This window comes from Caloenas nicobarica, chromosome 8 (genome assembly GCF_036013445.1).
Source record: "Caloenas nicobarica isolate bCalNic1 chromosome 8, bCalNic1.hap1, whole genome shotgun sequence".
In the NCBI taxonomy this organism is placed as follows: domain Eukaryota; kingdom Metazoa; phylum Chordata; class Aves; order Columbiformes; family Columbidae; genus Caloenas; species Caloenas nicobarica.
In genome coordinates, this window is record NC_088252.1 from 24433692 (window position 1) to 24449312 (window position 15621).

Consider the following 15621-nt stretch of genomic DNA (forward strand, 5'->3'; position numbering starts at 1 on the left):
AAGATTTTTCTAAGACTTGCCTGCCCCAGCCAACTCTGCTGCGTGGAGGGGTATGTCAAAAATGGGCATTAGAGATTCAGTTGTGTTGTGATTTGCTTTAGGAGTGGATGGGGTCAGTCCCAGCAAGGAAGGCAGTGATGAGTTTTTAGGATGATACATGATCAGGTTGCTGGTATGCTGAATTCCCAGGGGGAGGAGACCTTTTAATTTTCTTACACTTGCTGAGGCAGATCGTTAAGTAAATACCTCATGCTTTGGTTCAGCTCTTAGATTCTCCTTCTCCGCACCCAGTGCACTGGTACCCACAATTCTGAACAGTGAACTACATCCCGGATATTTTCAAAACCTTAAACATAGCTTGTACCAATTTAACTGAATTATAGCTTTGAGTTTCCCTCTGTGCATGCACGCTCACACATGTTTCTTGCAGCCGAGTTCTCGCACATGAGCTTGCTGGTGTTCTGTGACTGTGTTATGGTTTGGGTTTGATAGGAAGAAGGAGGAATGATGTAAAAGATTGCAGATTTGTGACTGGTTTTAAAAATAGGTTTAAAAAATAGTGTATCTTCATTTTGAAGAAATGCAATACAGCTTGGAAACCACAACTGCTGAACATAAACCATGTTGAGCCCCTTACATATGTTAAATAACAGTGCAGAGTAAAGGGTTATAAACAGCCTGCTGTGCATTAATGCTGGAAGATGATGACTGATCCTACCCCCCCGCGCTCCAACCCGGGGATCGACAGCAGCGTCACGGGCTCTGACATCAACTTGGCCCTACAAAAATACTTCACATTTTACACTGCACCTTTTCAGAGTGGACCTTGCCAGAGCCCTTTCCGAAGCATCTACATGTAGAAATTGCTTCCCGCTGAAGTGCAGCTGTGTCGGACCTGAAGGAAGACGTCCAGCCATGGGTTATCTGGAGGGCAGGGTCCCTGCCCGCTGGCAGTGGGCTTGGGGCTTGTTGGGACAAGTCTCCTGGCCCCCGTCCGCTCCTGCTTCCTTCTTTCCCTGTGACAGAGGAGCTGCGACTCCTCAGGAAAGAGTGAGCAGGAGCAGGTCGCTGCCAGAGGAATTCAACCGAGCCACCGCCAGCCCGTCCCTGGGCAAGCCCAGGAGCCAGCGGCGGTTGTGCCGATGGCGGCAGCTCTTGCCATCTGTGGGAATCGGCAGGGACCTCCTTGAAAAGCTTTGGATCTCGTGCACCGAGCAGCCACGCTGAGGCACACCCTGAGAGCTGGTTAAGTAAGGGAGAGCAGGTCATGGCACGCAGCCACCTCTGCCTGGGGAGGGGGGAGCTGGCGCTGCCGTGGCGGGATGCTGGGCGGTGTTTTGTGGTGTGCGGTGTGTGGAGAAGATGCTCTGCAGGGATGCTCTGTGGCAGGCAGTGGGCTGAGTGTTTACGGCAAGAGATGCCTTCCCATCCCACGCTGCTAACAGCATGGGGAGTAGAAGGTTTGGCCAAGGACATAGCACAGCCTGGCAGGTTGTAACAAGCTGCAAGAGAGTCCAGGTTGTCCCCAGAGAATGAGCAAAGCTTGAGTCAGCAGTGCCAGGGCTGGACTTTGGGACTGCCAGGTATTATATTTCACAGCAGCACCCCAAAATGGGAGAGAATGGCCTGGCCGTCAAACCGCAATCAGCGAGGTGTGATCAGGGCATTCTGCACCTTCATAGTCCCAGCTCCTGTTTAATGGCTTGCAGATATAACTAAACCTAGAAATCCTGTTGTGATCTCTCTTGTTACCCGGCAGAGCTCTTATCATGTCGGTGCAGGGGCTGTTCATATTTTAATGGGTTTATCTCTCGTGTGGAGGGTATTACAAGCTTTCGTCTATCTTCCAGTGCAACTCTACAGAAATCCCTCCAGGCACAAGGCAGTACCTGGGTGCTGAATTAATCTGTGCTCTTGGGTTCTTACAGCTCCATTAGTGGCTTAGCAGGGGAAGCAGTTAGCATTAACAAACTTAAGAAAATAGGATTTGCTGTGTTTGATCTGCCTTGGGCTCCTTGTATCCTCCCAACAGCAATGACAAAGACCAAGCACATTATGGGAAGACATAAAATAATCATAGGGAACACACAAAATAGGCTGATATGTAAAATGTGTATCAGCATCTTCCAAAGCTCTTGGTGGGGGGGAAAAAAAAGGTTGTGCTGTAGTCAGGTTCAATAAGAGACGTCAAACCATTTTTCCTCGTGCCACATGCACAGACACATCTGCACCCACAGCTCTTACCTTGCCTTCCCCTGTGGCTCGAGCCATGTGAAAACAGCACGGTGTCCCGTCTTCCTTCAGGTAACCACTGCTTTGGGATCTGTCACTGGCCTGAGGCTGGGGCAGCTCTCAGAAACCATCCAGCACTTTGTGAAGAGCCGTTTGTCCCCTTGCTTTTCATCCAACGAATATTTACTATCACGGGTGGTTTTGTTCTGTTTTCCGTTAAAGAAACTGCCTGCAAGCTGCGTGTCCTGTTGCCCTCGTGGCGTTACGTTCCTTAGCAGGGCTGTGCCTCCATCGCTGGCTGGATCTGCCGTCTCTTTGGGAGCCACTGACTTCTGCAACGCTGTTCTCTGCTGACCACTGGCTCTCGCAAAATAGCGGGGCCAAACACGAAACTAAATTCATGCTGCTTAAAACTAGGGTCAGTAAGTCGAGTAAGGCACATGACTGTCAGGTGTCTGAAATAACAGCACTTGGGGATAATGACCTGTTAGCTGTAGGACCCTCTAATAACGACATACCAAGCAGTGAGTTTAGAGAGGGTTTTTTTCACTTGGTTGTGTCACTTTTCATCTAAAGCAAGTGTGGAACACACCGATTACTTTTCTTAGGTCTTTCAGGCTCTCACATAGCATTTTGGGACAGAAAGGCCTTAGGTGTCCCTTTCCGATCAGGCTTGGCTTTTCTTCATCAAACCAAAATGGCATATACAGGGACTTCCATCCTGCCCACCCTGTGAAAAAGCTGGTGTCAGCCCCACGGGTCCCCTCGGGTCCCGGGTACGACCGACCATCAGGCACAGAAACGCCTGTCCTGCTGCTGAGACTCGTCAGCTTAAGGGAAATTTTACGTCAACTGTATGCTTAAAGTTTTCTCCTTGTTAATAGGGAGAAATATTTCCTTTTTTTTCATGGTTACTTTAACGCGGTTGGTCTATTTGCGCCGGGATTTTCAGAGTGGTGGATGTGTTTGCTGCTCTGCCAGCCCGAGCTTGCTGGAGAACCAGGGATTATGAGGCGCAGGGTCTCAGTCAGTCCTGGGTGTCCGTGGTAGGTGCTGCTGGTGTTTTGACTTGTCTGTAACTCTAATGGCTTTGAGAAGGGTCAGTCCTGCCTCTCCATGAGTCTCGGGGGTTGTTTCAAATTCCTGATTGTAATCTAGCCTCTTACTAGAGCCTTGATCATCCTCTTCTCCCAAATTCCTGCTTTCCCAAGTGAGTTTCCATATCTCCCAAGTGAAGATGAGGCTGTTGGCACTGGGCTGGACCTAGCTGTTCCCCTGCGGCCTCATAAAGCCTGTAAGTCATCATCAGTCTTCAAAATGCAAGAATTTCCTGCAGCCCAAAACCTCTCGTCTCTGTTGAGGCTGGTAAAGCCCAGCTTGTGAAGGCTGTGAGATAAAATCAGTGAAATTGTCTTTTGCCAGAGCACCGGCAGGGCTGGGAGAAGCACAAGAGCTGGGAGTGCTTTAAACTGCTGGGAGACAGGCTCTGAGTAATGTGAAACGGCCAAGTAGTGAAATTTGGCATGTATCTTGTTAGTGTCACAGTTTTTTATGTGGCATTTCCTAGGTATGTTTTGCTTTTATTTTAAAATTGATGTATGTGTAGAAAATACTTTTAACTTCGCTGACAGTTCCCTAGTGGTCTAGAGCATGCGGTGTGGTGTCACAATTTGTTAGCTTCTGAAGAAGGTATTTTTAATCCACCAACGTAAACCCTTTGCAATTGTATAATCTGTACTTTAGTCCTGTGGTTTCCTAATCATGCATCTAGAGAATGAGCTCATCCAGTTTATAAATTATGAAGTGAACGGAAGTATCCAGCTCTTCTTTCTAAATAAATCTGGATCCGTTTCTTGGTGGATTGCATACTGTGTTTGAAACCTCCAGTGCAGGGAAGTGTGAATGTTTAAAAATAAACTCATTTGCAGTTTGTATTTTTGCCAAGTGGTGAAAGTTGTCTCCTGCCCCGTCTTTCCAGAAAGGATCTTCAGCTTTGACTTGCAGCTGTGAAAGAAAAGCCAAAGGGATGACGCAGCAGGGGCCACTGGACAACAGCAGAGCAGCCCTTATGCGTGCTAGGGAACAAGGGAAAGTGTGTTGGTGACGTTTTTCCCATGATGGGAAGACCCCAGGGTCCTCACTGCATTCCAGGAGAGATGTTTGGAGGGCAAGACCTGCTGCAGCCCATGGGATAATTTTGTAATAGCTTATTGTGACTTCGGGTCCCAGCCTGTGAGGTTAGTTTAAGAAAGGGGAAAAGCTGTCTGCTGTTTTCCATTGTCCCATGTCAGGGATTCACTGGCTTTGCAGATGTTTTATGCACTTGTGTAATGCAGGCAGCAGCAGAGGACTAACATTTGAGTAAACTGGGTGATTGTAAAATAGAAATGAGCAGAGGGATTCAGGCTAGAGTAACGTCCTAAACGAGTTTCAGCTCCGTTTCCTTGGCTGTATTGAGTTTCAGGTTGACATTGTCCTTTAGCCACACTCATGGATCATGTAGCCTGTTAACAGGGGTAGTTTGTGGTCTAGTGCCACGAGAGGGAAGAGACATTAGAGAGAAGTGTTGCTTGGGTGGTGCAGAATGAGTAAAACCCAAGATGTAATGTGGTGTAATGCAGGTAAGAGAGAACCCTTCTGCATGGTAGACCTTGAGATGGGAAAGCAAAACAGGAATGGAGAGGAGGTCTCACCCCGACACATAAGTTACCCTTTGCTCTGCTGCCTGTTTGCACCCAGTTATTCTTCTCTCCTGTGGAAGGGGGCAAGGCTGGCAAGGAGATTCAGTCAAACACAGCACCATCATCTCACTCCCAGGAGCTCCAGGATGGGGCTTTGGTGGCTGTGGAGCCTGCTGGGCACCCAGCACCATCGTTGCTGATGCTCTCCTGTGCCTGTTCTGCATTTCAGTCCCATAACCAGGTGCTGAGATTGGTCAACCATTCTTTGTCTGCAAAGCCAAAAGGGACAGACCACCCCAACCCAATGTGAGAGGTAGCTAGTCGAGCTGGTAGCAAGTTTCCTTGTCTTTCCTCTGTTTCCACTGTAAGACTTTTGGTCTCTCCTTTATTACCCCCATGCTGCCCTTACCACATGTTCTTCAGCCTCTACCCAGGGTCTTTCTCCAGCAATTCTGAACTGCAGCATGAATAGAAAAGCTCATGGAAGGAGAAGTGTTTCGGTCTCAAGAGCAGCTTTTTTAAGTGAAAACACAGCTGTGAGGTTTGCAGCCTGCGCTTCTGTAAGGGCTCGTCCAGCCAGCACAGCCAGCACTGCTGCAGCCCTTCCAGCACGCAGGAATTGGGAAATCCATTGTGAACAAGATTGAGTTTGATAGCCTGCGTGGAGGCAGATGGATGTATTTTTAAGGGACGAGGTGCCAGAAAGCTCTGTGATTACGTTACTGGAGCATGGCTCGTTGTTTGTGGTTTTAAAAGTGAGTGTCAGGACTTCAGGGCTATTTTTCTTTTGGGTCAAAACTGAGGTTTGGGCGGGGCATAAAAACCTGCTTGATGACTAAGTTTATTCTTAAAAAGCTTTCTAGAGCTTGCTGGAGAGGGGAACCTTTTTCCTGAGAGGGACCTGATAGCAGTCTTTTTCAACTTTTATGCAGATGGGTTTAAATTTGAATGAGTGCCAAGGGTAGAAAAGAACCTCTGCCTTTCAGGAGACTGTTCTCAGTGTAATCTTTAGATCGAGTTCCCTGTTTTTTTGTCTTGGAGGCTTGTGTTTTGCCTCTTCTTGCCCTGGGTGAACTCTTTCTGCTTGAATACCCCAGCACATTGGTGGAATTACCTTGAACTGTTACAACCAAGGCTGGCCGAAGCATGCCCTTACATTGCCCCAGAACTGGGACGTCTGAAATCTTTGACCTGGTTACACGCCTGAACCAATAATATCTCTCTGATACAGTGCATGTGTAGAGAAAACTTTTCGTCTCATGACGGAGGTTTGCTGCTCAGAGCCAAGGCTGGGAACAGGGGGATCAAAGCCAAACCATTTACTCAAGGGGCATGCAGAATTTGCCCAGTCAGGTCAATGTAGGTACTGGCAGCATTTCAGCAGCCAGAAGGCTGCTCCTCATGTTCTCTCCTTGCTGGAGCTACCAGGCTTTATCGCATGACTGGGCCTCTAATTGCTGCAGATCTAAAACTTTCTTTAAAATGAGGACAGCTGCTGGCTGTGCTGAAGCGCAGGCAAGCCTGGAGATCCATGGCAGCATTAAGCACCGCTCCCTCTTTTTGAAAAGCCTCTTTTCTGGCCTTGGTGGAGGAAGCCCCAAGATGTACGCAGCTCCCCCAACACCCCCCAGCGAGGCCCGTCTGCCTGAGCGGGACTTTGGGTCCCTGCGGGATTGGGGAGCACAGAACTGTCAGTGCGCTGCGGGAGCCCTTCTGCTCTCGCTGCTGTCCTGCGTCTGTCCCTGTCTGTGTGCTGGTTTGGTGTCTGCTCACTGTGGGCAGGAGAGCATGTGGGAACCCTTGGGTGCAGATGAAGCGTGTCAGGGTCCAGTGAATGGAGGAGCAAGGACATCCCACTATATCCAACCACTGGATTTAAGGATGTGGGAATAGAGAGTGGGAGGATGTTACCAATCTAGAGAGTGGAGCCATCGCCTGAACAAGTGTCGGGTGTGCACAGCCCCCCGTGCCCAGTGACCACTGTGGACAGATGACTTTCCTTGAGATGACTTCCCTCAAGGAGGTGTCGTTAGCTTCACCTCGAGCCTGCAGTACGTGCCACCAAACTTTACCAGGGATCAGCCACGTGTTATGAGAATGTTCTCTTGCTCCGTCAACCGCTCACCAGGTAACATGCCCATGCCTGCTTGTTACTGTGGGTACCACAGACGCAAAAACGTCCTGCCCATCAAACAGCCTGCCCTGGCCCCTTCGAATTTCAGCGCGCTGCTCCTCTTCTGTTTGGGCGTATTTCAGTTGTGTCTGGTGGTGAGCGAGCCTATCCATCACTGTATCCACACAGATCCCAATTACTCCTTTTGACAGCTCTTATTCACGCACCTCCCTGTGCCTCTGACATCTCAATTATTGATGGGGCTCGCCTGGTAGGCAGCACTCTGTTCTCCGCATGGCTACGTTCCAGCTCCCTTTCCCATTGAGTTCACGCACGCACCATGCCGAGCGGTTCTTTATGTGCAAAGCTATTGAAGTGGAAAAGGATCTTTATTAACATGTGAGCTCCGGGGCTACGCTACCAAAAGGGGCGGTGCAAGCCAAATCGCACCGCAGTACAGCGCTGGGAAATTTCCTCTCCCCCTCCTCTCCCAGGGAAGCCCAGCAGTGTATTGTAAAATTAAATGATCTCATATGTTTAATACTGAAGATCCCTTGATCTGATGAGTCTTCCCTGTGATGGGGTCACCATGCACTTGCATTTCTGTAAGAAACCTCAGTCCTCTGTTGCCTCTGCAGGCACAAAAGCCAGTATTTTGAAAACCACTGGCTTTTCCTTTGTCTCAGTGTTAGTTTGTTTGCTGGCTTTACGGCAAGCCTTTGCGTTCTGACAAGGAGAACTGACATGCAAAAAATGGAGCTTCAAAGCAGCATGTGGTGTTGGAACAATGTTGTCAAATTGGTTAAGAGTTAGAGCTGTGCCAAAAGGAGGATTGCAAAAGCCGGCTTGTTTTGTAGGGGACTCGGGATGTCTCGTGACATTACTGTAGCAGAAGTCAGATAGGAGGAATGGTAAAGTGGTCGATCAGCTCCTGGCATCTCTCCTGCTCCCAGCCTTGCCCTGCAACCTTCTTTAATTCAGAGGTAAGCAGAGGTTTTGTGACGTGCTTAGTGAACAAAGGCAAAAGAGAAGGGTGGCTGGAGAAGATGGGACCAGAGAGAAGCAGCAGTGTAGGGTGTGCAAAGCTGGGAAAGGATTCTTGAGCTTTATTCTTGGAGATCTGTGGCAGCAGGTGCCTCATATACAAGTTTTAGGTGTGTGGAGCAGACCTTCCACAGCACCGAGGTGCTGGGGAGCATAAGTGCCTTTGCAGTGAGCACGGCCGTGCAGGAGTGAGGACGTGTCCAAGGGTGGCCAGTGGAGCACTCCGGTGGCTCCAACAGCAGAGGAGACCTAACTGCATGACGTGGAGTGGGTGTGAACAACCTTTGCAAGCTTAGCAGGCAGCTTGCAGTCTCTGCATCCCAGTTTGCCTCCCGGCAGCGCTCAGCTAGTCCTTCTCTACCTGCCTTACCTGCTCTCTTTCCACCCTATGATGAGTTTTGCCTGGTGGCTCCGTGCTCTCTGCAGAGACCAAATGCCACCGAAAGAGCAAAGGCAGCCGAAGCATTGCCCGTGGCCACGCAGCCAGAGCTCGGCTGTTCATTTGAGGTCTGTAAAGACTCCTGACCTGGTGAGGATCGCAGGTCCCCTCTTCCCTCTCCTGGCTGGCAGTGACTCTGTGTCAGCAGGGCAGATCAGCGCAAGAGCAGGTTTTGTGCATCAGCGACAGCACAGCTGCCTTGAGCTATGGCTGCTGGAACAGACCTTTAGTTACACGTCTCTCTGTGTGACACCCTGACATTTATCTGAGTGGGGTCTTCTTGTCACTGTGGGTGACAGCAGCATCCTATTGCCTGACAGTATTGCCCCAGATGGTCAAGCCATGGATAGTGCCCGTTACCCAGGCCTTGCTGGCACTGATGTGTAGCAGAGATGGCTAAGCCTGCCAAGCAGGGTGTGTTTTATTTGTCTGGAATGCCGTGAGCAGACAAAGAAGGGTTAAAATAACAGAAAGTTGAAAACCCGTTATCTTTGGGAGCTGTGATTTTTCCTTTTTGGGTAGGCAGGTTCCGTGGGACCCTGTCACCCCAGATAGTGGAAAGGTCACCCTCCCATACCTGATTTCCATGCAGCTTTCCCTGGCAGCCTGTCCAAACAAGGCTGTTTTCCTTCCCCGCCCTTTTCCTTCCTTCCCTTCCCCTGGACTTGTCACCTTGCACAGATCTGGCTCCAGCCCTGGGTGGTGCTGGGGCCCCAGAGCCCAGGTGAGCTGTGACCAGAGATGCTCAGTTACCACAAGACCCAAGCTCGCTTAGCTGAGAGCTGCAAACAAGAGGCTCAGGCATTCCTGAGTTTGTCCTGATCAGAAATATTGTTGAAAGTGGCCAAAGCCACACTTTTGCCTGGTTTTGGACTTCTTTTGTGTTTCTTCTCTAGTGACTCTGTAATGTGTTGCCCATTCCTCAAAGCACAGGACCAGTTGGAGCTGTGTCTTAGATAACCGCTGTCCCTTTCGCCTCTGAGGTGCTTTTTGATACTCTAGTGGGAAACCTTTGGAAAACCTGGCCCAAAAAAGTGGCTTTGGGCAGTTCCCAGTTCCTCCTTCAGTTCCCCAAACCAGGGCAACTCACTTGGGGGACTCTCGTAGACAAGTAACCTTTGCCTGTGCCACAGCAAAGTGATCGCTTACCTCCCTTGGAAGAGGTTGCTTGTTCCTTGGTGACCTCCTGCTGCCATGGGGCAGCTGCCGTGTGCCATTGAAGCATCTGGAAAGACCAGAGCCACAAACCCGGCTTTGTGGACCTCATCCAGAAGAAACGTCCCTAGATGGCCCGGCTAGTCCCGCCTTAGAGACACCAATCTCCAGAATGAATCTGAGCAATATGCTAAGCTGTAGTAAGATCAGAGCTTGCAGGAAGGGGTAGTTGGGTTGTGTGTTTGCCATCTGGACAATGGTACAAGTCATGATGCTTGTACCATGGACACGTGTTAGGTGCTTTCACAGGAGCGTGTGTTTCAGAACGGCTTACAGAGTTAGGGACACAGACATCAAGGGAGATGGGCTGGATTTGCCGTCAGCCTGGTACTCAGTTCTTAACTTGGCATCCAAGATGGTGAAATTTTTGATGGGTTCATGATATGCCATTTTGTTTGGGTCAGTGAGAGCACAGCGTATGACTTTGCTACCCTTTCGGGAAGGAAAAATCAGTATACCATCTGATGATTCAGCACACAGTGTTTCTTAAGAGCCTACGGGAGAAAGATGTTTTAATTCTGTGTTCAATCCTGAATAAGCTGTTAATTTGAGTTAGCAATTTCCTTGGAGCCCAAAGGAGAGGAGTCTGTGATCAAACGGAGTGGCTTAATGCTGCTTTATCCTCCTTTCCCTGTTTACAAAGGCTGGGCTCATCATAACAAGCCTCCTTTGACTTTCAGCCCTTCCGATGGTTTTCCCAGACCATTTCAAGAGTCCTGCGTGATCCAGCAGTGGTAACAGCCCCGTGACCCCAAAAAAAACAGAGTGCTCTGTGCGTAAAGACTGCAGCTGCCTCCTCTGAAGGATGCTGCCCCTCTTACCCAGCCTGCTGGCTCCTGGTTGGGGTCTGCAGCCCTTTTGCAGAGCAGAGGGGCTGCACCTCGTGGCTACAGGAGCTGGTGGGATACTGGTCTGGGGGCCAGCAGCCTTTCCTGGAGAACAAGGGGCTGCTTGGATATATAGGGCTCAGTTCTGTGCTTGTTTTCTAGGCAATTCAGCATATAAAACCACTGCGGACATTTTCAGCAAAAAAAGTCTCCCTGCAGAACCATTCTGTTGCTTGTTGAAAGAGGATTAATTTTTCCCTCTTAAATAAAATGAGCCATGTTTGAAATCTGAAAGCCCTTGCCGAACGGCTTCTTGGAGCTGCAAAGCAAGCAGCTTCCAGGTCACATCATAGCCTCCTGCCGGATGCGGATCCAAACTGCAAACCCTTCTAACAGCTCTTTAATAACTCCGCACAGAAGGAAAAATCTGTCACCTTTCCCTCTGTGGTTTCTTCTCTGTTCTAATGCATTGGAGGAGCGAGATGGAGCCGGGAAAGTTTTCAGAGAAAGACTCGTGGGAACTACAGCTGCTGATGGAGAAGACTCATTTCTCTAGTGTCTGAGGGGAACCGCAGTCGCTTTGGTGAAGGGTGGTGTGCGTGGGTGGGTTTGGAGGGGTGAACCGTTATGACCCATGCATTTCAGAAGAACCACAAACACTTTATAGTAACAAAGGGTGGAAAAAGCGAGAGGTTTCTGCAACGCATGTGACTTTTCCCTGAGGTTTGGAACCCCGCGATATGTTCCAGGCCACGGTGTTTGCGTGTCAGTCTCGATGAGTTAAGCTTTCTCCCACAAGCCTCGCTTGAAGTTGCTGTGATGACTGAGAGCCTAAAATGTTGCTTTTTTTTTTTTTTTTTTTTTCCTCTCTCTCTTTTCATTCTCCCCCACCCGCTCTCCTCTCTGCAGCTCAAGCTCTCGTTTACCTTGGACCAGGACAGCGGGATGCCTCAAGGCTGTTACATCTACCAGTACCGGGACAGCAACAAGTAAGTCCCACAAGTAAGATTGCACATGGCAGATAGGGCAAGGTGCATTGAAAGGAGACTGCCCTGCCTTCTGGCAGAGGGATCACAACTGGTTGTACCAGTTAAAAGTAGATTAAAGCAGGCTTCAGGCTTGACCTGAAACTGGGAACAGCTCCTCTAAAGGCCAGATCCTTCAAATGCACAAGGCCCTGCAGCCCCCCTTCTTCTGCAGAATTTGAAAAGCTGCCTGCTGCTTTTCTTTAGCTAAAAGGCCAGCTCTTGGATACCACTATGGCAGAACTCACCCAAGCTTTGCCCAGGGGTGTTTGCAGCTCAGACCCTGCACTGTTTTGTGACTCTGGGAGTGTGGGCTGGGGATAAGCCATCAAAGACTGGGCAGCCCTCACCTCTGCTCAGCTAGAGACACACAGCACCCCATTTTCTCTGCTAAAGCTCATGCGTGGGTTCACCGAGTGGCCTTTCATTTGTGGTACTACAGCCCCAGTGCAGCCCCACACTCTGTTTTTATGAGGTACCTTGTGATATTCAAGCTTTGAATGTGCTTGGAGCACAGAGTCCTCAGTTTCTAGGTATTCTGCCTATTTTTACTAGCTGCTGTAGTGAATTGGCACCCAAGATGTTTTTATTTCAAATCACATTCTCATTATCAAATTGACAGCAGCAGCAGCACAGTTCAGGATGTTTCTGTGTTTGCACTGGGTTACTTTGCCTGAATACCAGCATGCCATAAATCCATAGCCGGTTACCTCCACCCATATTGTTCTGCTTCTTGCCAGTTATTGAAGGCTAACCTAAAAAAAGGAGAGTAAATGAAATTGTCAATGAACGAAACAGCCTGTAATTATAATAGATCTGCTCTGAAACTCTGATGAGAACAGTCCTGAGGAGGGCGAGGGACATCTGCAAATAGCACCTACTCCTTTCTAAGATGGGAAATCTCTGTGTTTAAACATGAAGGGAGGTAATTTCTGGGAGAATCCTTCCCATGTGTGGATGGGAGATTAGCACACTGTACACAGTCCCATCCCAACTATCTCAGCCCCAGAGGCATGGATGGGGAGAGCTGATACCTCCAGCACCACCGAGCTAACAGGGAGACGTGTGGTTCAGCGCAAAAGCGTAAAATCAACAAGGGAAGAGCATTTGTTTTTGAGGCTTTAAAAGGCGGTGGTACACAATGGACAGTGAGGAAAAGAAAACCCCCAGACCTGTTGGGCTTTGTTAAGGATATTTATAGATCCGATGTTTCTAATTGTGTGGCGTATATCTCAAAAATCAGCAGCTGCGTTATTTTCTGCCACAGACCCTCCTCTCCCTGGGCTCCAGTGGGTGTTTTGTGCCATTGTTTAAGGAAACTCTGGGGATGGGAGTGGAGGTATTTTATTTAGCGCTAAGGCCAACAGCAATTCTGTGTGGAAACCTTGCTTTTAGCTGTGAGTGGTCCAGCATGTGACAAAGTAGCTGTGGCACGTTGGCAGCTGTTGATTTAGAGATGTATGGCTGTGACCCATGTTTCTGGCAAGCGTGGAAGCTGAGCCACCCCAAGCCATGCCAGCTGGGATCGTGGCTTGGAAAAATACGGTGCGGGCAGGATGAGTGGGATTGCAAGTAAACCCAGACTTTGTGCGTGTCTGGCGAATCCAAACTGCAGTTATACCTCCCTGCGGGGGCCCTGCTTTGTAGTTTATAGCTTGCTTGGCCAACCTGGGGGGAGCAGGATCCCAGTCTCTAGGGAAAGCCTCGCTAAGTTTGCGGACACGCTTATCCCCCTAAGCCCTGTGCACGGAGCCCAGCACCTCCGACAGTCCTTGACCGGTGAACTGAAGCGTGAAGGTCTGTGCCACGGCTGATGTATTCTTGCAGGTAAAGTGCCCTTGAGTCAGACATGTGCTCAGTTCTGGTTGTGCCCTGACCGATTTTGGAAGAGCTCACGTGCGCTGCAGCTTTATTGGCACCAGAGGATTGTGTTCGAAGAGCTGATAGTGAAATGAAACACCGGACTTGGCTGCTGCTCAGCCAAGCAGAGACTGTACTTCTTAAGCATTGGGTCTTTCATAGGGTTAATTTGTTATCCATACAATAGCAGGGCAGTTGTTGTGATAATTTTTCCCTAGCAATTTCCCAGGGTAAATTGTAGGCCTTGTGTTCTCCCAAGCCCCGTCAGGCTTTGATGGTACTCATCAGGATCTGAGGGTATAACAGCTCTTCTGCATTCTTCCAAAGATGTATCTAGAAGTTAAACCAACATAACGATTGTGTCTGCACCATGTTTTGAAGCCGTTCACAGCCCAGGGAAGAAATGCTGGCAATACGCTGTGCATCCCTGCAAGCTCGTGCATGGGAAAGGCTGGAAATGTGCACCCCGGAGCCCAGCATCCTCAGCAGAGCGTCGGGGCTGGGACCTGCGCTGGGAACAGATTCACAGCAGGAGCGTGGGTGGCTGAAGCTCTCGAGCAGCAGCTTTAACAGGAGGAAGCAGAGGTGATCCTGGTTGATGGGAACCCATTCTAACCTGGGCAGTGTGCCTGGTGCCCCGGAGATCTGTGAGAGTGGGGCTGTGCATGGCAAGGCTCAGTGCCACCCTGCTCACCAGAGCAGTGTCCCTTCCCCTCCAAGTGGCAAATGCTGTTCCAAGCTGCAGCCAGACGGGGCCACCGGAGAACAGCAGATATTGGCCTCCTGCTCCAGGAACAAAGGACCGCAGCATTGCCGGAAGTGTAATTACCAGAGCAATTAAAATTTCTATTGCTTAGGCTAGAAGTGCAAGTACCGTGCAGGCTCTTACAAGGGCAATCAATTGGAATTTGTTCCCTTTAAAATGATAAAACCCCACCGAGGGATTTTTGCCTGCTCCTGGTGGCTTCCCATTGCCTGCCCGCCTGCAGCAGCGTTCATGGGCACAACGCTCGCCAGGCGCCTGCTCCGCTATCGCACCCTGGGTGCCGAGCACTTTGGGGAGATTGGGCTCAGCGAAGCCGGGGCTGAGAGCAGAAGAGGTGCTGAGCAGCAGCTGCTCGCTACTCCACCCCCTGCTGTAATATGTGGGCATCCAACGGCACTTGATCATCCCAGTAGCGATCCAAGTGCTGTGCTTGGCACTGTGTGGAGAACAGAAGCTGTCACTGCCCCTGTGGTCACAGGAGAGAGACCAGGGGACATCACTTCTCTTTTTCCTGCTCAGAGCCAGATACTTTCCACCCCTTGGCTGCCAGTCCTTCCCAGTCCTTCTGTCCTTCCTGGCCCCAAACGAAATTATTTGATGTCATGCAGAAGCAAGCAGTCTGATCTCTCATTTTTAAGCCACTTTACTTAAATTCTTTCTAATGGGGATCAGTCAGTATAATTAACGGAGCACCGGGATGCTGTGGAACGGCTGTCCTGCGATGAGAGTGCTGTGCCATGACACGGGGGTGGCCGGTGATGTGTGCTGGGTGACACTCAGGAGCATATTGTCAGCTTTCAGGTGGCCCCCATGCAGTCACTTCCAGGAGGGGACAGCCCTGCCAGCCGTCCCGCGATGTGGCTGCGGCACGAATCGAGTGTCGAGGGTTTCTGGCTTTCTGCCCCCTGCAAAGGATCCAATTGCAAAACCCTGCCAGGCAGTAAAAGATCATCAAGGCCATTCACATCCACCATGGCTCATGAATCCCATCTTACAACACGCAGTCGCTGGTCCCAGATGTGGAATATGAGCCTGGCTGCCGGCTCTGAAGCCCAGCTGCACAGTGCGGCTGGTCCTGCTTCTGTGGGCTGCCCAGCAGTGGAAGGGTGAGATCAGTAAAGGTTACAGGTGATCATGAAAGACTTCTTCAGCCCAAGTGCAGGAAGAGCCAAAGCCAACTTGAGATCCCCCTGGAAGAAATTAATTGTGACGACTTCAGTGTCTTTTGGCTCGATCCAAGAAATAGAAGATTCAATCTGTTTTCTGCATTCACAGTCACTATCCAGACACTTCTCCTAGGCTCTGCTCACCTACCCACAGCAAGTCTGACCCTTTGCCTTCCTCTGAAGACTCTTTTAATTACTGTCACGCTTCTCAGATGATGCAGTGCTCAGAGTCCCTGCCATCCCAGACCCGCCA

At 49.9% G+C, this 15621-nt stretch overlaps 1 protein-coding gene across 2 annotated transcripts in view; it reads left to right on the forward strand.

Annotated features, from left to right (window-relative positions):
• DIS3L2 (DIS3 like 3'-5' exoribonuclease 2) overlaps nucleotides 1–15621 on the forward strand; it is a 193069-nt gene that overhangs the window by 142682 nt on the left and 34766 nt on the right. For both annotated transcript variants that reach the window (XM_065640190.1, XM_065640191.1), the window contains one exon: nucleotides 11461–11540. In XM_065640190.1, the coding sequence (XP_065496262.1) occupies nucleotides 11461–11540 (80 nt within the window). The remainder of the gene's footprint in view (nucleotides 1–11460; nucleotides 11541–15621) is intronic.